We start from the raw sequence: 25063 nt of genomic DNA, 5'->3' as shown, positions 1-25063 counted from the left end.
TGAGGATATTTTTGGAGATCACATGGATGAAGATCCTCCAGGGTGTCCACCAGGCCAACCAGAAAACATTCATGAGTAATTCCAGGTAGCTCAGGTCGTACTTTTCATACTAAACTTTCCAACATGTTTTTGCGCCAACTCCCGCAATGCTGTTTTAGCGCTAACACAGTTCGCTATTTTAGTTAGTTATCGGAAAAAGCATTCTCAGTTAAAGAAACAAAATTTATGATTAGGCCTACTGTAATATTGTCTGACAAAAGTATGCAATTTTTATATAATACTGATTAAATAATCAGAAAATTAAAAACTAATCCTCAAACCTGCAATTTATCAATATCTTAACAATTTATCGTATCTCCGTACCGACACCTAAAAAATAGATTTTTAATACTGATAATTTTAATTGTACCAAATATTCTGTAAGGATAACTACACCAACCCTGTCTTTATGTACTTTCATATAGTTTGTAATTTTCAAATTATGGGTTGTTTTTCAAGTGGCCTACAAAAATAATGAATGCAGAAATTACAAATAATCCACATAGCCAATTTAAGTTTTAAACTCTTCTAAACAAATTAAATAACTATCACGTTAAAGGTAAATGAAGATATTACAAAAATAAAACCTTCTAGAAGTGTACCATTTTGAAATTTTTCATTCACGGCAAAATTATTAAGAAATCTTGCGGCCGTTTGGAGTTTAGACATCATCATCATCTCCCGTGATCATTGTCGTCAAGCGCAATCGCAGAAAAATCACTAACATATCCTGCGGCCGTTTGGAGTTTGGACATCATCGTCTCCCGCGGTCATGGACACGTCATGCGCGATTGAGGCAAAATCACTAACAAATCCCATGGCCGTTTGGACATCAACATCGTCTCCTGCGGTCACGGAATTGGAAAAGTCATCTTTATGCGCGATCGCGGCAAATTGAAAATTCCCGGTAAAATACGAAATTCACGCACGATTCCCGGTTTTCCCGGTCGGTGGACACCCTGTCCTGACTTCTATACATCCACAAAAATGTCTGAAGAATCTTCAGATGAGGAAGGCCCATCAACATCCAAGGGAAAAAAAATCATCCACACAATAAATCAAGTCATATATGATGTTTTATTATAGTTTTACAATGTAGTTGAGACAAATGTTGTGTGTCGTGGAGGAGCAGGCCACGAATGAAAATTTTTCAGAACCTCCACTGGTTAGAATTCAGAGTCAAGTACCGTATTTTGTTCAGCTAGCTGACTAACCTGCTGTTCTGGCCATTGAAGACAGAGCAAGACAAACTGAACTGTGCGTTCTCGTGGTAGGCGTCCATGAGAGGGGCGCGAGTCTCACTGTCGTACAGTTGGTAGTACTGCTGCAGGAATGGCTTGATAACATCAGCAGCCGCAGGCGCGCACAGGAAGCTGCCTTGGGACTTGGGCAGTGCGATCTCCTCTTCCACATTGAATGTGATTGCCTTTGGTACATCAGCCCCATCCTATGATAAGACAAGTAAAACTGTGATAGTCTGCCACATCAGCAAAAATACAATAATTAAATACATAAATCTTTATGATGTTGCCAAGTATTTATTCATACCATAATACGTTTTCCTTTGTAGAAAAACATACAAAATTTAGTTTGGTAAAAATTTTAGTTAAAAAATAAAGTCAATTATTTTTTTAATTTGTATTTTTTGTCCTGTTTTAATTGTGTTGGGTCCCATAAAAATAAAATTTAAGGAAAAATTCAAGGTTTTCGAGCCCTGGTCAGAGACATGAGAGATGGTAAACTCAAGGAATACTATGACTCAAATATTGAGGGTTTAGTTTAGTTTGATCAATCAACGTTGAGAAACACGGGTGCATAATTCATAAACTTAAAGTACCATAATCAACAAATTGGCAAACTTTCTAGATACAGTAGGCCTACCCAATGGGTGGTCATGTTGTTGATATTCAATTTTTAAACACTTCTGTATTTAGATATAATAATAGATTCATATTATAGCAAAATTTGCTTACCAGTTTTATCACTTTGGGAAATCTCTTCTGCACTTCCCTAAAACAGAAGTTACACCCCAATAATGGGTTAGGATTATTAATTTACTCTCCTTTTAATAAATTTGAAAGAATTGCTTTTAAATAAAATTAGTATGTTCAACAAAACTAAACAAACAATAAACACTTTAATGATAAATGCTATATTTTGGTTTGACTGGAATATAGTCATCATAACAGTAAGTTTCAGTATTTGACAATTTTTAAAATAAATAAGTCCTGAAAATCAAATTTTGAGGGGCGGGGTAATAATTAGGATAAAGTAGGATTGAACTAGAGGTTGATAAAGGTAATTGCAGGAAACTAAAACAAATAGTTTGCAGTTTGCCTGCCGAAGGAGACCAGTGTACCTGCAACATTAAACATATGTTTACACCCAAGTAAAACAGTGGCACAGGACCTTACAACTATTTTACCTGAGTTACAAAAATAGCTAGGATCAAACTTTTGGCTGGGGTGTAAATTATGTATGTTTTAACTGCTAAAAATATGCCAATTTCACAAGTACCGGCATGTCATTAGCTTGGCTATTAAAGTTAATGTTAGTTGTGAGATTAAAAACACAAATAGCTTCAATAACACTTTTCATTGGTTTTAAACAGTTAGAATTTTTTTAGTCGAGCAAGCAACATTTTTTTTTGTAAATAAGCCTCAATTAGCTATATATTAAAAAGAATTGAATATTTTGATTGTTAATTAAATAGATAGGGGTTTTCAGTAGAGATGAACCAGGTTATCACCCAAGAAAACAGAGTACAAGGGGTGTGTCTAAAAAGGTTTAACAACCTTTTACTTTTATATATGAGCTCCTGAACACTAATTTTTTTCTTACATGCTAGCTGAAGTCTATGCCTTTCAAGAAAATATATAATAATCAATAATCAGCTAGAGGGCTTTTCCACATAGATACTTACGGAACTATATTTGAATGGTTTTTGAATTTTTATCCTGTTTTATACTTTTCACTTCAAGTGGATAGTTAATTTGTCAAACTATTTTAGAACTATGTCAGACTATAATCCTAAAATTAAATTTAAAAATGTGAATCTACAAATAAATTAATCAAGCTTACAAAAGATATTTTTTTTATGTAGAAGTCTTCCCTTCTGATTTACAAAACCACCAAAGATACAAAACACGAGCACAAAGAATTGAATATTAAAAAATAATGTTTTCTTGATTTGTATACAGTTTTATTACTATTCAGACAAAACTAATAGCTCATCTTGAAAATTGTAATGATTACAGTGATAAACTGTTTCTAATTGCTAATTTAGGTAGTAAGTAACAGACTTGTGACACTTTTCATGGATAAAAATTTGTACTGTGTGTGAATAAAGATTTTTCGAATCTTGAATCGCAAGTCTAACTCCTCGACAGACAGCACTGCTTGCAATGTTTCAAACAGGACATTGCTGTATAAAATACTCACAAAAATCATCCACCATCTAAGTCATACCTGATATAATTGTCTTTGTCTTTGAATTTATCACAAAGTGGGTTTCCATCAAGTTCAATTTCTTCAACTGGCAATCCTTGCATAATGTCAAAATGATTAAGAAAACGGATCTGTAAAAAAATTACTAAACTGTAGTGTAAAATTGTAGTGAAAAAAAAAAATATCCATCATGTGTCAGACTATTCTATTAAGGATATATATAATCAGTGCTTGATTTTAAAAAAATAAGGTGCCGGAACTGTAATATATTTAATGTGATTTGTACCTATTTATGTACTATGTGCCAATATTTTTATCTTTCTAAAAGAGAGGTACTTACCGGAACTCCGTTCCCCAGCGAATCGAGCTCTGTATATAACTTACATATTTTTTCCACGCTTAGGGTAATACTACTTATACCACAAGTATGCATATTTATATATTTCTACCTATTAATAAATTTCAGTAAAACAATTTATTTACCAGTCATTTTGACAAACACATTGTTTGATTAAGGTAATGTAGTATAAGGAATTTTTTCTTCACTGTTAGTTATACTGTACTTCCAGTTAACTGCTAACAATTAATTACAATTAACTGCAATAGCACCACTGACTTAAATTTTAAGTAATGGGTTTACTCCTTTTTAATATAAAAATTTTACATTTTAAGCTAATCTTCATTGATCGTGAGATTTTTTTAAACAGAACAGTTAGATTGGGTTAGTATCTTGAGTAGTTTGTAGTTTTCTTGTAGATATGGGTCAATTTAGTGACCAAACTGTATTTGTACATTGAAGACAAATACCACTGAAAGTTTTGTAAATAATCAACAGATGAAAAAGACCACGTTCAGCTTTACATTTTACACACTTAAATACTTGCAAGACAAGGTCTTTATGACATAAAGTTTTTTTTGTTTTTCCAAGGCCTTTTAGGCTTTTAAACAAAACCACTATTGTTTTGCGTTTATGGAGAGTTACTTTGTCATCAGATCAGTGGCGGTCGCAGGGGGGGGGATGGGAGGGATATATCCCCCCCCAAAATATTTTATATTTTACTAGCTAACATAAATACTATTAGCTTGAGCATATTTTAGAGCTCAAATACGTATAAAAATATGTTTTTAGGCTTTAAATTCCACATTTTTTGCGGGGAGAGGAACCCCGAACCCCCTTTTTTCTGGGAGATATTCCATACCCCCAGAGGTCATCCAAATGAAATCCTGGGACCGCCACTGCATTAGATTGTATTAGTTTTACTATGTGTATGAAAATGCATGGGGCCCAAACAATCAAATTTTTGTCTAAAAGTTCACTGAAGGTAGAGATAACAATTTTAATCTGTTAGTAGGCCTCCTTAACTAAACTTACTTTGTTATTGCCTATATGTAGAACTTTGAGGTTAGGTGTGCTGTCTTTCAGCTTCTTGAGTCCGTCTACAGTCACTAGTTTGTTGTCTGAGACTTTCAGAGCCACCAGATCAGGAATACTCTCTCCAATGATTTGAATGGCAGCTTGCATCACATTGGTGCGATTCAGGGGGCAGAAAGCATTCTCCTTCACTATGACTGGAAAGAGAATTTAAAAATATTAAATGTACATTTAGTTCTAACTCTGTGCGTAAATAGTAAAGCCACCGTTATCCGAGTGTAACGACCCAAAATCCGCCGAGGAGTAAATTTCAGGAGTTTTATCTACTTTCATCACAATTCCCTACGTTCGGGGTAAACCGTGGAGGAGCGGAGGCCGAGAGGGGTTTTACGTCATTGTAGAAGGGAAGATGATAGTTAGCTACCCCGCCGCCAGGGGCGATGGCGAAGAAGGGCCAGAAGAGCAGACCTCAGGATCAGTTGCCTACCCACTTCAGAACCATCGATACATTTGCTGTTTGGAGACCAAACCAACAGTCTAACTTCCTATCATCCTGGTGAGTCAGAGATAATTTCCCCTTGGTTGGGGAGTCCTCAGATATAGTGTGCTACCGAGTTATTTATTTGTTTAATCTCAATTTCCGAGAAGTTTAATTATTTTAATTTTATTGTGCCTTTAATCGCGTTCTGCGCGCGACCTGCATGCTTAATCACGTTTTTGCACATGTCCTCTCGGCTCTTACCCGCTACAGACATTATTTAAGAACGATACACGTAGAGTTTATTCCACTACCCAGAACGGACTTACTTTAATTAAATCTAGAAATGCGGTTTTTTATTCAAAATTCTAAATTCGACTTCACATTTTTTTTTTTTAGCTATGATGAGCACTTGTTGAAGGTAAGCTAAAGGTTGTTAGCAGTGTTGGAATTATTATTCTGAGCCATTTAACTCGAAACAATAATTAATTAATGACCACGATAGAGTCCTGGACTATCTTATTGTAGGCTAGGCAATCTGGAAAAAATTTAAGGTGTGACTGAATCTCAGGAGGTGAGACTACTATTATGTGTTTTAAAATATTATTTTGTCTCTCTACCCGAAATTTTTGTCATACGAGCCCTTACTAACAAGAGTTTTAGTTTAACCCATTGACGCTAATTCACCCGTCACCGCATGTTCATTTAGCCCATCACTTCATTTCGAGGTAAGGTAGCTGTATTCCTAGCCCACTGGCGCAGCCTTAAGAAGTATTTTGTCTATCCTGTGAGCGCTAGTGTCGTCATGTGCTTATGGCAATCCACCTGTTCAGTCGACAGTGGCATGGTGGCTCAGTTGGCTAAGGTGTTGCACTGACGACTGTAGCGTTGCTAGGTCTTTGTACATGCACCAGTTCAAATCCCGTACAAGTGCAATCCATATTAAACTTACTAATGTGTGGCTCAGGTGGTATAGAGTGGAGGACCCATCTTAAATAAACAGTACCTGGCTTGGATGGAGTTGCAGTGATTTTAATAAGAATTGCACTGAACACTTGTTTTGCTTTTTTTTCTTGTATAGAGGACGAGGAGAACACATATGTTTTTGGCTTTTATTCTGTTAAAAAAATTTATATTGTATTGAAGTGCATAATACATGCGTTATTTCATTAAATTATAATGAAAGACATAACCTAAACAAAATTAACTAACATAGGAATAAAATACCCCCGCCGCAGCAAACCTGCAGACTAAGCGAATTTCAACTTGTCTGATTACATTTTTACTAAAATATTTCCATAAATAAGACATATATATTTCCAATTTAAATAACATTAGATTTAACGAGTGCTTAGGTTTGCTGCTACGGGGAAGGTAAAAAGTGTTTTTTGACCATATGTCAATAGTATAGGATGAAATAAATAAATTTGCCAAATTTTATCAACATTATATCCATAAACAAGAAAATTACAACAGTTTTCATTTTCTCCATAAGAATAACATGGGAATTTTAAATTACACTTTTTTTGAATTTTCTCCATGACCGTTAGGCATACAACAGCGCTTCAATATACTAAATTATTTTTTTTTTAAGCTCTAAAAAATGGTTGAGAAAGAAATTACAAATTTTTTTGTTTTTAGGGTAAAAAATGGGAAAAACCCATTTTTACCCCATAAAACCCCCCATAAACCCCTGTTCCCATGGTCCGATTATGCTGGTTCGCGAACTCGTTCGAATAAGCGTAGGTTTACACGTTTGTACCAAATTTCATCAAAATCGGATAATTTTTGCTCGAGTTATCGCGCTAACGGACACATATATAAATATATATATATATATGAATTTGAACGGATGGTGTTTTTGGCCTCTGGGGACCTCAAAACAAAAAAGTAAATCGGTCCCGGGTCTAGGTCTTACCATGAGACCTACGGTAATAGCTTATTCCCTATATGGGAAATTCGCTAAAAACATATTGTGCCGTCAATGGGTTAACGTATTTTTTGTTAGATTAGTTACATGATAATATAGTTATAATATAGTTGTTATAAATTAGTTACATTAGTTAATTAGTGTTTATAATTATATTATTACAAACTCTAAACAAATTATTACTATCAAGATTATTGTTTCATCATAAACTTAAAATCTACAAAACAATCATAAGACATGTCCTTTTTTAAGAAGCTAAAACCTGGGTTATGGATAAACACATAGAGAAAAATCTATTATTGAAAACAAAGTCCTGTGCAAAATTTTAGGCCCTACTAAACAAGGAGACATATGGAGAATTAAACAACTAGGAACTAAGAGACCTGTTTAAGGAGCCTGATATAATCGCAGAGGCTAAAAGCAGGAGGCTTTGCTAGATGGGCCACATCATTAGAAGAGAGGAAACAAGTACAGTAAAACCTCGCTATTTCGAACCTCAATAATTCAAAAACCTCTATAATTAGTAATGTTTGTATGTTACCCTCAAAAACCTCCAAAATTCAAAAAAATAACATTGCTATAATTCAAAGTAATTTTTACGCTTAATGCAGCTTCTACAATTTGAATTTGCACATACTCGAACCTCTACAATTCAAATTTTGTTGCCGTAACTCAAACTGTTACTTCCAAAATTTGAAGTCAACCTCTACAATTCAAACTGCGTTACCATAAGCCTCTGTAATTCAAATTCAGGACAAAAGTACACCTGTTGAAACATGAACTGACGCTCTTATTCATGTTCCCACAGTGTGTTCATAAGTCTCCGTTCTCTCAAACTCTCTACACTTAAATCTGGGACCTCCATAATTAGAATTTTATTAATTTTGACCTCTATAATTAATTCAAACTCTCTATATTTCAAACTTCCTATGATTCAAAATATATTGTCTTTCCTCCGAAATTCGATTAACGAGGTTCTACTGTACATTATAACAAGGATGGAAGTCAATGAAAATACCGCAAGAGACAGGACGACGTGGAGGCAGTACTCAACTAATAACTAAAGTACTGTAAAAAAACAAGTAGAGAACGGACTGGGAATCAACAAGCTGATGGCGTTGCCAATGTTAGGGTAATGAGGGAGAAGGCAGTGACCTTGACTGGGTTATGTGTATGTGGTGCACGATATTAGGCCGTATTGCAATTTTTTCAATACCAGTTTTTTGGCCTCTATTGATTTTATTGAAAAAGACACAATCTGACACATAGTATACAATACATATCCTGATTTTTAAATTCATTTAACAATTAAAAACTGTTACGCAGTAAAACACTAATTTCTAAGCCACAAAATAATGCTAATATTTTCATTTAAATCAAATAAATACAACCAGCTGTTCCCTTAGTTAATAGTGTAAAATTTAAAAATATACATCTGTTCAAATGTAAACAAATCTTTTCTCCACAAGGGTAACATGGGAACTTTAGAGGCCACTGGGGCAGAGTCCTGATGGAATTTCTTGAAATCGCTTCATATTGCACACCTATAGCCTAATAAGAATCTCCATGCCAATTCCTGAGTTCTTATGATTAGTAGGTAGTTTTTTAGATACAGTGATCAGCGAGTCATTGAGTGGTATTTTACTTTTATAATTAATCATAGAAGATAATCGTTTCGCAGTGCCAATTACTGCAACACTGTTATAATAATTATTAGACACTAGACAGTTAATGCCTGTACTTTTTCATACTTGCGGCCTTTTTATCGTATTATCTCAGTTAACCGCAGTAAAGTCTGTGTTATTTGAGTTTTTACCTCTCTGAGGCACAGTCAGACTATTAATCTGTATATTATTTATTAATATTACCTTGTTTAATCAAGGCTTTACTGTACAACATAACGATATGGTGAACTTTTTTACTGTTGCCTGCAAGTACATATAAATATTTACCTGGGTCATTGTGGAAACCAGACAAGTCCAAGGCTTTGGTTGTCATATTGTATCTGTTGGACATGGCTAGTTTCATGAGAGCTTTCATTCCATTATCAACATCTATACTGGGGATTACAGGTCTCACTAGTAGCGCCAGCTGCAACAAGTAGGATATAGGTTATGTAAAGTAAAAGTAAAGTAGTAAGAATAATCATTATGACAAAAATAATACAAATTGCATGAAAATCCCAAACGTTTAGGATTAATGGGGAAACAATATAAAAAACTAAAAGATTTCTAAAAAGGTACTCAAATTTAGCTATTGAATACAAATATACAAATTATTCAATTTGATTTGCTACCCTAAAGGAAGAATTTTACCTCCCTGACCCCAAAATACTTTTAAGGTAGCCAGAAATCCACAGAGGCCTGATTGGTATGCAAATGTAGTAATTACTTACCCTCCAATCATCTGATGTTGTAATTTTTTTGTCAGCTTGCATAATCTGTTCAGCCGCTTTATGATCGTCAATGAAGAAGCAGATGCTGTCATTTTGTTTCTTGTACTGAAAGTATAAGCAAAGTTGAAACGTACAATTTAATTGCGCTAACCTTTGTCTTTTTGTAATAAATTCAATTATTACTGCCAAAAAATAAAAACATAAACTTTGACAGGTATCGGTGCGTCTCCTTTTTTGTACATTTTTAATATATTTGTAGCTGCAAATTTTCTTTATGGGGAAAAATTTGATTCAGGAATTAAATAATGAAAAAGGCTGATTGATCCTTATAGAAAGGATTAGGAAGGTATTCCAGACATCAAGTGTTGTTTTATAGTAAATTTTTGTTATAAAACCTAGCACTTAAAACATAAATCATTTCAGCAAAAAAGTATCTAGGAACATAGAAGTAATAACGAAAAATGACTGACCGTTTGTTTGGGTTTCAAATTTATCATGGATAAAAAAAATAATTTTGATTTATGAGATTTTCAGTTTAAGGCATAATGCTCCAGCGGTCACAGAATTATTGTTTGAGATTTGTCTATGGTCTGCGACGTATGGAGCATATCACGCCATACTACCTTGAGGCACACATCCTGAAATTAAATGATCAAAGATTCATTAAAATTTTGTCATTGGTTTTTTCAATTTTGAAATCAGGCTCCCCAAAATATTTCAAATCCGATTTTAAATTTGTGTCTCAGGGTAGTTCACGAATGTCTCGTTATTCTTCAATCACATTGCGTATACCTCATCATGTGACCACAGCTTATGGCAGGGCTTTTGTAGTTACCGCTTGTCGTCTGTGGAACGGCCTACCCCTACACATTAAGACCCTTGAAAAACGTTCCCAGTTTGTGGCGGCACTGAAAAAGCTCTATTTTGAGAAGATGGTCTCGGCTGGCGTGTCCTAGGGCTACTGTTACCTTGCGCGTTTGCTGATGCGTGTATGCGAGAGTGTATGAATGTGTTTTTCTATTTGTTAAATTTTTATGTTTTTTTTTTATATGTAGGTACTTGAATTGTTAAATATTTTATGTTTAATTAGATTAAGTTATCCCTATGTCACATTATTTATGTTATATTTTTAATGTCAGGTTAAGTGTAAGAAAGGGCCATGTGGCCCTAACTTTGCCTGAAAAAATAAAGGATTTTTCATTTCATTTTTTTTCATTTCAATAATGCAGGACATTAAGGTAAAATATTACACTTTGAACAGTGGATAAAGAAGAAAAGTATATAACCGAACCTAACCTAACATTTAATAGTTTCCCTAGTAAAAAATAAAGTACAGTAAGCTTATATCTGATACTGATTTAAAAACAGACGATTGACAAAAACTAGCTTTTGGGTTAGCAAAAGTGGTCAAAATGTAGTTTCTAGTTTATTCATTTGTACTATACGAAAACAATTACAATAGGATTTGTATATCTAGTGTTTTTGCAAGGCACTGCATAATGCATGAAGATCGCGAATTTTAACATTTTAGATAGAATACAAATACTTGTGGTCGCAACGTTTAAGAGTTATAGGGTTAAGTGTCAGTATGTCAAGAGGCAACTATGGATAAAAAAGGCTACCAAAATGGTGCCATACAATAAAAACTTTAACAATATACTAACCCCAAGCGCAGTGAAGGTGAGCGGTTTGACATAGCTCTGAAGGAGGGCCAAGATGTATTCTTTCTCATATTTGTGGCCTTCTGGAACCTGTGAATCAGTGATAAGAGGTCTACTATGTTATTAGTTATTATGGATCAAGTTCAATATTGTCCACTAGGCTTAATAATTGTACAATTCATATTCATACACTAAAAAAACTGCATTTTAATATAAATCACATAGAGTAAAATCCCGGTACTGTGATATTTACGAACACTGTAGCTCTATACTAACTTGGAGTTTTGCAGTAGCATAAGATCGTATTAATACGATAGTATTTAATAAAAAAACAACCTCACCACCAAAAAACCTGCAGACTAAGCAAATATCCACTTTCCTGATTGGATTTTCACCAAGTTACTTTTAAATAGCAAATTTATTACCTATTTACATTAGCCTACCTTATCTTGGTTTAAAAGTATTTTACCCACAAAAAGATTCAACAATGTTTCAGGATATGTACAGTAATCAAATCTAATCGCTACCTCAAGTGAGAAAATACCTCAAACAACAGGATTCAAACTAATGGGGGAAAATCCTATATGTGTTTTTTACTTACACAAACTTAACCAAAGCTGAGAAATAACAAATAAAACCAGACATAGTAGTGTTTGACTATTACATTACTATTAATTACTAGTGCACCTGTTGCTCGAATTCGGGCAATTGCAAAGTATTATGGGCATTATTTCAAAACGAATAACAGTCATAATTTCCGATGACTTAAAAGAGTCAACTCAAAGATAATGTAATCAATCACTCCGCTCCAGTTATCGAAACTGAAAACGAACGCTCTTGTGTGTATCATGAACAGCTGTGATTAATACAAATTATTCGTCCGTTTAAGTAAACAAAATTTGTTATCCATAAGAAATACATTGGGATTTTGATGGCCTGTGGGCAAAGCCCGAGGACTTTTATTACAGGAATTGGTGAAAGGGGGCATCTACACAAACAATACTTCATTTTGACACATCGTTTGTAAACATCCGTTTATTATTAACGAAGGAGTAGTGTTTTGTAGAAATCGCCTTCACGTATTATACAGTAGACTCCCTCTTATCCGGACTCCTTGGGACCGAGGCCAGTCCGGATAACGGTTTTTCCAGTTAAACCGACGTCCCCAAAAACTTGTTAAAACGGACCATTTAAATGCATACTGTATACAGTATTTGACTTAAATTTAGGAGACAATTGTATTTAGACACGTGATCACTGGTCTCAAATCTTTCCCACGAGAACAGTTGTTTCAGTACCACCCACTTCCTGCCGATTTAGTCCGGTTAAACCGATGTGCTGATAAAATTGTCTGGTTAAAAGGTGTCCAGATAAGAGGGAGTCTACTGTATATAAGGATTCTAAGTAACCAAACAAATACAAAAACCCCTTAGATTAAATATAAATATAAGACAGTTAACAAAATAATCTTGTGCATACCGGTTTATTGTGTTCTCTCGCCTCGTTAGTTACTATAGTACAGTAGGTGCCCTTATTTTATTTTTTAAAGGCCTTTTTTTATTTGTTTGACCACTGTACAGTTAGTATATGTGATTTTATTTGTGATTTTTTTTATATTTGACTGGGTTTGTCTGCTAAAGCTTGTTATGTTTTAGGTTTTTTTCGTCAGAGGATGGGAACAGATCCCAGATTCCAAAACATCGTGAAACATTTCTTTTTTACCATTGGTGATCGTGATAGAAAAATATTAGTAGTAAATTGTTGAATAATATAAAACTCACATTCACAAAAAAGAGTTGTAAACTATGAATGTACTGAGGAGACCAACGGTTTTTTATTATACTCACAGTTATTCTGTAAAAGTGGTATGGACTTTCCCCAAGTTTTCTTAATTGGTTTGGCTCTCTCCTCATATTTACTCTTCCTCTCCACCTCAGCCCTCTAATCTGGTGGCTTCCATTGCTGAAATGAATAATCGGAGATAGATAATGCTTATACAACATTAAGAAAATTACAATTCTCGGCTCTTTATTGCCCCCTGGGTGGGAAACCATGCACCACAAGGTTATTATAGTTCCTGGGTAAACACATATATACGTTCCTACTTACAGTGTCCCAAAAGTAAATACAATAAAAGAATAAGAATAGATTTTATGGACAAAAAAATTAAGAATAACCTTTTTTCAAAAAACGTCTATCTAGCGCGGTATCCACCATTTTTTTTGTATTTAAGATTTATATCTTCAAAGCTATAAAATATTCCTTGTGAAATTTGGTACAATGGACTCCTGCTTATCCACAAGTGGATTAACAACCGCAATCATATCAAAATACCCCCGCCGCAGCACACCTGCAGACTAAGCGAATTTCAACTTGTCTGATTACATTTTTACTAAAATATTTCCATAAATAAGAGATATTTTTTTCTAATTTAAAAAACATTAGATTTAACAAGTGCTTAGGTTTGCTGCTACGGGGAAGGTAAAACGTGTTTTTTGACCATACCTCAATAGTATAGGATGAAGTAAATAAATTTGCCAAATTTTATCAACATATAAACCCATAAACAAGTAAACTACAACAGTTTTCATTTTCTCCATAAGAATAACATGGAAATTTTAAATTAAACACTTTTTTTATTTTCTCCGTGACCCTTAGGCATACAACAGCACTTCAATATAGGCCTACTAATTTTTTTTTTTTTAAGCTCTACAAAATGGTATAGAAAGAAATTGCAAAATGTTGTGTTTTTAGGGTCAAAAATGAGAAAAACCCATTTTTATTTATTTTTATTTTTGAAAGACATGTTTTTAGGCGAGGTTTATTATACTGTACACAAGCTGTTGATCAGCTTGTGGGCTTCATTCACCTTAATTTGTAATTTGTTAATCCAGGACTTGTCAAAATGTAACACAAAGAAGACACACAACACACACATACACGCACATAAAAAACCTTCCTTGGATTTACTTTGACGTTTCGCGGGTCCAAAAATAACGTCCCGCTTACTCAGGGAATTAAAACTTTATTTTTCTCTCGTACACAAGCTGAACACCTAACCTTGACTGCCGGATCAGCTGTTCCTGTGGAGGAGGGGGGTTGGTGGACGTACTGGTTATTGTAGATAAGCCTTTGACATCCTTGGCTTTGTCTCTCAGCTGTTCTAGTTCTTCTAACAAACCCATTTTTACCCCATAAAAACCCCCAAAAACCCCTGTTCCCATGGTCCGATTATACTTGGTAGGTTAACACGTTTGTACCGAATTTCATCAAAATCGGATCATTTTAGCTCGAGTTATCGCTCTAACGGACACATATATATATATGAATTTGAACAGATGGTGTTTTTGGCCTTTGGGGACCTCAAAATAAAATACCCCCGCCGCAGCAAACCTACAGACTAAGCGAATTTCCATTTGACTGATTGGATTTACACTGAAATGTCTACTTAAAAATATAGCATTTATTCCCGATTTAAATAGAATTAGTTTAACAAATACTTAGGTTTGCTGCATCAGGGAGGGTAAAACTGTTTTTTTTGTAAAATATTAATAGTTAGTAAGAAATAAAAACATTTTCCAAATTTGATCAAAATATGTTCATAAACAAGCAAAGTACAACAGTTTACTCATTCTCCATAAGAATAACATGGGAATTTTAAATTTACAATTTTTTGGAATTTTCTCCGTAACCATTAGGCGCATAATAACGCTTCAATATACTAAATTATTTGTTTTTTTAAGCTCTACAAAATGGTTTGGAAATAAATTGCTAAATTTTATGTTTTTTGGGTCAAAAATGGGAAAAACCTATTTTTACCCCATAAAACCAATTTTGCATTTATTTATTTCCATTTATTTTGCAGCAATTTTGAATTTAGCTTATGACTCTATTCAAGTTCATGTAATGTGAAACTATAATGAATAAAGAATGTTTTGATTGATTGATTGATTGAACCCCCCGTAAACACCCGTTCCCATGGTCCGATCATGCTGGATCGCGAACTCGTTCGAATAAACGTAGGTTTACACGTTTATACCAAATTTCATCAAAATCCGATCATTTTTGCTCGAGTTATCGTGCTGACGGACACATATATATATATATACTAGCTGACCCGGCGAACTTCGTATCGCCTAAGTTATAGGTTTCCCCTAAGACAGACCGATGGAAAGAAAGTACCGTTACGTTTAATTTTCAAGATGATCTCGTTCGCATCGCTCAATCACATCCTGGTTGAAGTTCGTTCGCTACGCTCACTCACCTTTGGGTTGGAGCTCGTTCGCTACGCTCACTCACCTTTAGGTTGGAGCTCGTTCGCTGCGCTCACTTGCCTTCAGGTTAGCTCGTTCGCTACGCTAACTCGCCTCCAGGTTGAAGTTCGTTCGCTACGCTCACTCACCTTTTGGTTGCAAATTAGCTGTTGTCATAAATGTAAAAGAAATAATAGTGCTGCACCCTGTTGGTAATCCTTGTAACTTTAATGCTATTGAACATCATAGAACAGAACCAACTTGTTTAATTGAAACAGCTGTTAAGATTCATTAATTCCATTTCTCATAAGGTTAACATGGGAAACTCCAGAGCCACTGGGGCGGAGCCCTTTTAAGAATTTCGAAACGGGAAATAGTTTACGTCCGATTCGCATACCTACAGAATTTACACACCAAATTTCATAACGTTCGGTGAAGTCGTTCCGGAGGAGTTTGCAGACAAACACTGTGACACGAGAATTTTATATATTAGATATGAATTTGAACGGATTGTGTTTTTGGCCTCTAGGGACCTCAAAACGAAAAAAAAAATCGGTCCCGCGTCCAGGTCTTACCATGAGTACTACGGTAATAGCTTATTCCCTATATGGGAAATTCGCTAAAAGTAAATCGGTCTCGGGTCTAGGTCTTACCATGAGACCTACAGTAATAGCTTATTCCCTATATGGGAAATTGGCTAATAAAAAATATATGAAAATAAGATATATGTTAAACATTACCAAAATTAGTGTGAGGTCACTGGCAGACTATTGCTGGCTATTTTTCTATAGTTTATTTTACAGACAACCGAGTCACCAATTCGTGGTTGCCAAGTGTACCTTTTACTAGGGGTCTGCAGGTAATCACAATTTTAAGGTTGGTTGGCCTTAGAGGATCGGTACAAATGATTATCGAGCCGGGGTCAAGCCCAGTCAAGCTGAGCCGAGCACGTATATTTCCATGATTGCAAAAGTATTATCGAAGATATGCGATCAAAACTTTACGATTTCGCCACAACCTCAGAAGATGTTCTTGCTTTTTCTGGGACCGCACTTGATGTTCTCGATTTTGCTGTAACCACAAAAGGGGTCACGTACGCACCATAACCGTAGACGATGTTTACGATACTAACTGTGAAATGTTACGTGACCTCTAAAAAATATTTGGCGAATTTCCAAATATGGGTAGGGCCTAGTAGCTATTACCGTAGGTCTCGTGGTAAGACTTGAGCCCGGGTTTGATTTACTTTTTTCATTTTGATGTTTGATATATGTTAGCCTATATTGTGTGTGTGTGTGTGTGTGTGTGTCCGTGAACGTGACAACTTGAGAAATTTTTGTTTGATTTTGATAAAATTTGGTTTGAAGGTGTAAGGCGGGATAAACTTGAATGAGTTTGTCAACCAGCATGATCGGAGGATGGGAATGGGGTTTTACGGGGGGGTTTTATCGGTTAAAAATTGATTTTCCTCATTTTTGACCATCAAAACACTAAATTTCCAATTTCTCTCTAAACCATTTCAAAAAGCTTAAAAAGACAAATAAGTTAATTTGGAATATTAAGTGTTTTTGTGCGGTTATTGGTTACGGAGAAAATTCAAAATATTATAAATTTAAAATTCCCATGCTATTCTTATGGAGAATATTGTAAAATGTTGTAGTTTGCTTGTTTATGGATATATGTTGATCAAACTTGGCAAAATTATTTATTTTATGCTAATCTATTGATATTGTACTAAAAACACACTTCATTAGCCTCCCTGAGGTAGTAAACCTAGATAGGTACTTGTTTAACCTAATGATAGATTTAATTGAAAATATCAATTCAGGCAAATGGAAATTCGCTTTTAATCTGCAGGTTTGATGTGGCAAGGGGTATTATTTTTTTAACTTTTTTCCTTCCGTTTTTGTTTTATTTTAACCCATAAAACCTACCTAATCCAAAATGTTCTGTAGCTTATGGGCACCCTGTAAAACATAATCTTGTGGTATTAGGTCTACTTATTTGTTATACAAAGAACCTTTTTTCTAGTGCAATGTAGATCAGTTCATATAACAGTAATGCCTTTGGTGACTCACCTCACCATTCCCAAGGTCTAATCTCACACTTGCGGTTGCCAAATCTTAGTTCAATATAATATCGGATAGGTGTGAGGTTAACAAGTTATTAACCGGAACTTTGACTTTTTCTCAATTCTCTCAACATTGATCAACTCTCAGATGTTGCAACATAATTTATTTTTTTAATGATAACAATATGCTTTTTAATTTAACAGTAGGATAGGCCTATATTTATATATGGGTGACGTAGTAGGAAGTGTCATAATTACTAATCCCTGTTGAGTCAAGACTACATTCTAGGTTTCACCAAAATACAATTACATTAAGTTACAACAATAACCAAAACTACAGTATACAATTTAGCCTGGAAGTGTAGCCTACATTATTTATCCTTAGGCTAGTTATTATTTTAATGAAACTTTTGTAATCCTACAAAACTGAAAAGGTTAAATTTTACTCACTATCTATTCTGGCCTCTGTTTTGAAAAGAGGAACTGATCATCATGTCAACATCTTCATCGCCAATAGCCAAAGCTTCTTGCATCTTCTCAAACTTATTCCTCTGCCGATGAGAGCGATGCTTGTTACTGTTTGGTCCTTTGTTAGGTCCATAGTTCTTGAAAGATACTCTTCTTGTAATCTCAGAAGGATGGGGCACTCTATCATCATGTTCTGTAAATTCATTTTATTATTTAACCATTATCCAACTTAAAAGCTTTAGAAATTAAAAAAAAAATAAAGTAGCCTATACAGGGTGAGTTTCTACTGACGCCCATAACCTCGCCAGTGGATTCTACTGATCAAAATGAACAAAAAAGTTGGTATAAACCCTAGTCCGATTCCGAACCGTTTGGTCGTAATTGAGAATTTTGTGTTTTCTAAAAATATTGGACTTTCTGTCACTATTTACTTTATAAAAATAAAACCAATTACTCTAGCGATTTATAAAAAAAATAAATCGAAAGGGCATTAAATTTGCTACAAAACCAAGGTTACATGAAACAATATTTCATTACATACATCGGTTCCTAGCCAAATTAAAGTAAAAAATATCGTGTAATAGTTATTTTGTTTAAGTTTTAAGACCCCTTTTTCTTACTTTATTCTGGTGCCAGGCAATGTCCAACTAGATTATTAACTTCCTCATTTAATAAGCTTTAAATTGATATGCAGTTTTAAATGGTTGTTGGTAGAAATTACAAAAAAAACTACTATGAAACTAAATAAAAACCAGATTTACGAGTAAGGGTATTCTTATTTTAATAATACGAGGCAAATGAACACAACATTTTCATACAGTAACTCAATGGTTACTTTGCATTAACAAATTAATTAAAAGCATTTAGAATAGACAATTTTTATTACTACTTAAGCAAGTTTTCGAAATGACTACCATTTTGTCTGATGCAGATGCGGACACGTTTCTCAACTCTCTAACAGTAGCATTCAAGTTTACCGTATTTGCGTAGTCGTGCAGTAGTTGTGACAATTCGGTTTCTCACTTCTACAGCTGATTCCACTGGCGTCCGATAAACCTCTTGTTTAAGATACCCCCAAAAGTAATAATCCAATGGATTGAGGTATGGTGACCGAGGAGGCCAGGCAACGGTTCCACCTCTTCCTATTCACAAGCGGAAGTTGTTGCTTAAATAGTCACGTACATTGAGATTGAATTGCGGGGGTGCGCCATCAGCTTGGTACACAATGCGATCACGCAAATTCAATGGAATGTCCTCCAGGAGTTCTGGTAGGATTTCAGTTAGGAACTGTAACTAGTCATCTTTATTCAGTGTTGGAGGAAGGTCAAGATATGGTCCAATCACTCGATTTCATATCAGTCCAGCCCGCACATTTACCTTGAATCGTGACTGACTCCTAGATTCACGACGAGGTACGGATTATCGCCAGCATAGTGATGCTCATTGTGGAAATTAAAGACTCCATCTCTCGTAAACGAACATTCATCAGTCCATAAAATTGTTTTCAGGAAATCCCTGCGGTCATGTTGCTGGATCCACTGACAAAACTGGAGCCTCTGAGGTGGATCTCTCGGCTCAAGTTTCTGGACGCGCGTGAAATGAAATGGGTGCAACCCCTCTTTTCGTAATAGTTTTGACACATATGTTTGAGATACCCCAAACTCACGGGCTAATGTCCTCGTACTTATCCTTGGATCTTCATTTACCCGTTCCAAGACAGCCTCTTCCAATCCGACATCTTGTATAAAGTTTCCAACTAAGCGGCCGTTGGTGGGAAACTTTCCATTTTCACGCAAACACTGGTGGACGCGAATAAATGTTTTTCGATCAGAAATCCTCCTGTCTGGAAAGCATCGAATGTACTCGCGACCACTCTCAGACGCATTTCCGGAACAAAAACCATAAACAATGCATATCAGCATATTCTGAACTTGTGAAAGGATCCATAACGTGAAAAATAACAAACAAGCGTTTTAATCTGACTAGGAAACCAAATAACGCTATTTACTATTGCTGATTTAGACTTGCTAACAAATCATAACAATTAAATTAGCTGATTTGAACCAGTACGATTTGAACCAAGACATGTGTTTAATATTAGAGTTTTTAATTACAATATATATATATAAATATATATATAAATATAGGGTCTATCCAGCGAGCACATAATAATAATAATAATAGAGAGGACACGGCGTTTAACCAAATGCACTGAAAGTGTGGCCAAATCCGCCATCTTGGTCCGTCATACAGCCTGAATTCAAGACCCGCGAGCTCAGTTCGCATTAAAAACCCCGCGACAAATACACGATCATAAACAACATTAATAGTTGACAAAAAATTCTGAAATTTTGCACACTTTTAGATATGATACTGAGGAAAACGATGGTGTTAATATAAAATTATTAGTTATGATAGTAATTGAGTTATAAATATGTTTAATACTTATGTAGTTTAATTTTTCAGATTCAGACATGAAAAAGTTGTATTGCGAGGAATTTTTTTATTTTTTGGTCAGAGAAATTTCGTCAGCGGGAAAGTTGTGGATAAATAACTGAATTTAACTATCCGATTCACCAAAAATTGTTATCATGTTCGGTTTTCTAAAAAATCAGGTACAAAAGGGATCCATTGTCGCTGCTCCGCGCCACGCCCGCTGCGCCGCCGGGCCGTCGTCTATACATTTAGCGTGCAGGGTTTTAATGTTTTATACTGTTGTACTGTAATATTGTATATATTAAAGAAATTTTCAAATATATTGTCTATGTAGAATTTTCAACCGTTTAGCACAACTTTTTAAGGACTAATTAGCTTTCAATATCATCCAAGATAAACTAAAGATAATTCTGTAGGCCTAAGTTAAATAAAACTTCCCAAATATATTTGTAAAATTACACTCAATTTATTGTCCCAGAAATATTACAGTTTTATTGAGATGTTGCCTGATTTTATTTTTGTGAAGACTTTCGTTACTTATTTTACAGTAGTAGCGAACTCTAACATTGAAATATTTTTGAGCAATAATTTCAATTAGGTAGCCTACTAAACAAAAATGATTTTTGTCCATATTGCTTCATATCCTGAGAAATATGTACTATTTGGAAACAAATTTACTCATACACATTGTCCAAGTACTTTGTTCGTCAAGTCCTCAATTACATTGTTTTCCTTTACCACACTAATATCATTAACTTTATATCTACACTATTCTCATCAAGCATAGCAGACGACTAGCGCGCTGCACACGCCGGGACTACTGTCGGGGAAATAAATATGTGCTTGAGTTTGAGCCTAAATATCTCTTGAGATTAATTATCCCGATTTTGTTGAGACAAAAATTAAATATAAACTGGTTTAAATACATTTTACGTGGTAACAATAAAAAAAATCTGTTTACCAGAAAAATTTTTATAGTTGAAAGATTCTAAAAAGTACCGGTTTTTAAGAAACTCTGCACTAACACTGAAGTTTAAAACTTAATTGTAAACAAACCACAAAGCTAATCTTTATGAAATTTTTATGGCTTATTGGTAGATTTATTGTTAACAGGTCCATGCATTTTAAAATTTTTACTCACGATAGTTTTTATGCTGATGTTTATTTTTAAAACGTATGCTAACATCGTTAATAAGACGCTAAAAATGTCGTTCAAAATATCACTGTATTTGTCGTGACACAAGAAATAACACCGATATGACAGATTAATAATGCGAACAAAGGGGTTTTTTAAACTGATATATATTTGTAAACAAAAATTTCTCCCGCAATTGGCAGGCCGATTGGCTCAGTGGTTTGTTTACAATTAAATTTAAAACTTCAGTGTTAGTGCAGAGTTTCTTAAAACCCGGTACTTTTTAGGATCTTTCAACAATATAAATTTTTCTGGTAAACATATTTTTTTTATTGCTACCGTACCACGTAAAATGTATTTAAACCAGCTTATATTTAATTTTTGTTTCAACAAAATTGGATTATTCATCTCTGAGATATTTAGGCTCAAACTCGAGTGCACATATTTATTTCCCCGACAGGTAGGCTAGCGCCACCATCTTTGTCCGTTTCGCAGGCTAGTAAGACTGCCACGCTCCTGCGCTCCGAGTAGCGCTTCTATTTTGTTATGTGTTCTAAGTATATATATATATACCGTATATGAATTTGAACGAATGGTGTTTTTGGCCTCTAGGGACCTCAAAACGAAAAAATTCATCGGTCCCGGGTCCAGGTCTTACCATGAGTACTACGGTAATAGCTTATATTCCCTATATGGGAAATTCGCTAAAATAGTCAAAAATGCTTATTTTTTAATTTTAAATGTTTCAGTGATACTGGGAATTTTGGTAAATAAATAAAACAGTGAAAATGGTTTAACAAGGGCAGTTACTAATTAAATATGAATGACAAAGACTGACAACTTAAGTAGATGCTACTTAACAACGGTATAAACTATGAACATCTGGTAACAAAACAGCAACAGCGAATATAACAAACAAAGATAACGAGCAGGCAAACAAGTCGAGTTTTTACATTTTCCGAGCGTCAACTGCAGGAATGGCGTAGCAGCAAAATGTCATTGTAATTGTAACCGTCATGACCCTATACAACTTGTAAACGGTTAAGTTTAATTGGTGTTAAAATGAAAGTTCAGAATTTGATCTTTCGAATGGTAGCCTAACTTAAGTTAGGCCTAAAAGTATTGTTTACTTCTGAGTTCATTAACTTATTTGTGGTTTTTTTACCGTTACAAAAACTTTGGCCTGTAATATCGCATCACGATAGTGGATATTGCTTATATTGCTGGGGTGCCGCCTCTGGGATCAAGAGAGTTCTGCGCTATCAAAAGAAAGCAGTTAGAGTAGTAGCTGGTGCTGATTACTTGGACCATTATAAACCCATATTTGTAGCTGAGAGCTTAATGACAGTTTGTAACCTCTATATTTTTCAGTCCTTGATCAAAATCAAGAAGGAATGGGATTCTCTTGAGCTGAGAGGCGACATCCATCCCTATAATTTTTTACACGTAGGAAAAATTATCTCAATTTACCACATGTTAGATTAAGTGAGATTCTAAGTTAGGTATAAGTTTTTTAATAAACTTCCTTTTGCAGCTCGGAACCTGCCGGACCCAAAATTTAGAAAAGGTGTTGAGGGGCTCCTTTTGGCAAACCCTTTGTACAAAAATAAAGAATTTTTTGATCTGAAAGAAGAATATTAAGTAGTCTTTTTTAGTTTTTCAACCGAGTGCTGTGTGCTGTTTTTTTTTCTCTCTGCATGGAGAGTTTTAGGAATGTAATTCTTTATATTTGTAAGAAACCTTGTACCATTGTCTTATTTTAGTTTTTATTTTAGCTAAGTTATAGTTGACTGACGTTTTCCAGCAATGTAACCGCATTTTATGGAAATAAAAATTCTTGATTCTTGGCCATTATAGGCATCACGGCCAACGAGCGTATAACGATTGTTGGCCAACTGTTACGCCTAGAGTTAAGTAGCCTACGAGCCTCTTGAAGCCTATTTATTTATTTTTTTATTGAGCCCCATCTAGCCTATAGGGTAGGCTATCAAGGGTACTTAACTTTATGTTAGGCCTAGTCCTAGGATCTAGCCTAGAATTAATGCTTGACTTAAAACTTAAATTAAAACTAGGCCTATGCCTAAACCTGAATTAGATGGAAAACCATAATAGGCCTACAATAAGTTAGGCATAGGCATGCCAATCCAGGACGAGACCCACATCTTAGAAGATGGGGCCATCAAAATCTAAACTGGGCATTCTGATTGGTAGAAGGGAGTATGCTTAATCTATGGTACAGAGACCTAACTTTAGTAAGGTAGGCCTAAACCTAGAATAAGTTAAGCCTACTCGACCTTGAAAATACGAATGAGAAATACTGTCATATGCAGTTAATAATTTGAAATAACTTAACAATAACTCTAGGTACTTACTCACCATGACCATAATATGATGTCTTTTTCATTCTATTTTTGTTGGGCATTTTTGAGAGAAGAAAAGAAACACGCAAACCAAGATAGTGTATCCACGTCACCAGAAACTTTTAATCACAGAATTTCACAGTTGCAATTTAGGCCTAGCCTCAACTGATTAACTTAGGCAATATTACAAATCCATACACACATTACACAGATATTGCTCAATGGCCATTAAATAAATGTTCTCTAAAAAATCTACTTTACAGTTACCCCTTCCTTTCCTTGCTTTGTATGTACTTGTACTTGTACTTTTGTAATGTGTACTTGACTGACTGACTAGACTAGTGACTTTCTCCTTTTCTCGTTTCGTTTCACTTCACTTTCAGATTTCAGGCTCGGTTCTCGGTTCAGTTCGGTTCAGGATTACTGTCCCATCTGGAATGAGACTTAGGGGAGGTATATTTATTTATTTATTTATTTTATTTATTTATTTAAAGAATGCCATTACATCATAAAATTACAGGACATTTGTCAATGCATTATAATACTTAAATCTAAATAGTAATAAATCCAAATAAAATAATTTCAACACTTAACAATTTCCTCTTAAAAATTCAAAAGAATAAAATGTTTTTACCATTCTTTACATTTTTGTTTGAACTTTTTTTGGATTTGCGATGTTTTTTTAAACACGTTCGCTGCGGCACGTCAAAGGGGACGCGCCAAGGTCCGCGGCCAACAAGATCTACGACCACCAACCTGACCTACGATTGGTGGTGCGAAATGTCCGAGCTGAACCAGTTCCGTGACGGGTGAAGGGGATGTAGTCGTGTTTGCTGCCGGTAGACCTTGTTGCCAGTGGCCAACGCATCTATTAGGCTGGTGCGGTCAGGACAAAGTCTCCTTTACATAACTAATATGCATTTGTTTATTGATACTATCATTATTATAGTATTTAAATGGGATAAGAGTAAGACTAATACAAAAGTAACCCGTGCTATATATTTGTATAGCATTTTTG

General features: G+C 34.8%; 1 protein-coding gene across 1 annotated transcript in view; it reads right to left on the bottom strand.

Moving 5' to 3' along the window:
* Window positions 1-24341, bottom strand: part of LOC128985974 (nuclear RNA export factor 1-like) — a 36860-nt gene extending 12519 nt beyond the window's left edge. Inside the window, exons 1-10 of the mRNA XM_054406003.1 lie at window positions 24062-24341; window positions 18097-18307; window positions 13170-13284; window positions 11326-11412; window positions 9662-9766; window positions 9219-9357; window positions 4859-5055; window positions 3508-3617; window positions 2013-2049; window positions 1254-1486 (exon numbers count right to left, since the gene is read on the bottom strand). Of these exons, the coding sequence (XP_054261978.1) occupies window positions 1254-1486; window positions 2013-2049; window positions 3508-3617; window positions 4859-5055; window positions 9219-9357; window positions 9662-9766; window positions 11326-11412; window positions 13170-13284; window positions 18097-18307; window positions 24062-24107 (1280 nt within the window). The 5' untranslated portion in view covers window positions 24108-24341. The remainder of the gene's footprint in view (window positions 1-1253; window positions 1487-2012; window positions 2050-3507; window positions 3618-4858; window positions 5056-9218; window positions 9358-9661; window positions 9767-11325; window positions 11413-13169; window positions 13285-18096; window positions 18308-24061) is intronic.
* Window positions 24342-25063: the final 722 nt, after the last annotated feature.

This window comes from Macrosteles quadrilineatus, unplaced genomic scaffold (genome assembly GCF_028750875.1).
Source record: "Macrosteles quadrilineatus isolate MER2022 unplaced genomic scaffold, UCM_ALF_1.0 Scaffold_2__2_contigs__length_208266976, whole genome shotgun sequence".
In the NCBI taxonomy this organism is placed as follows: Eukaryota; Metazoa; Arthropoda; class Insecta; order Hemiptera; family Cicadellidae; genus Macrosteles; species Macrosteles quadrilineatus.
The sequence above is the reverse complement of the archived record's forward strand: the minus strand, read 5'-3'. Positions and strand labels throughout refer to the sequence as shown.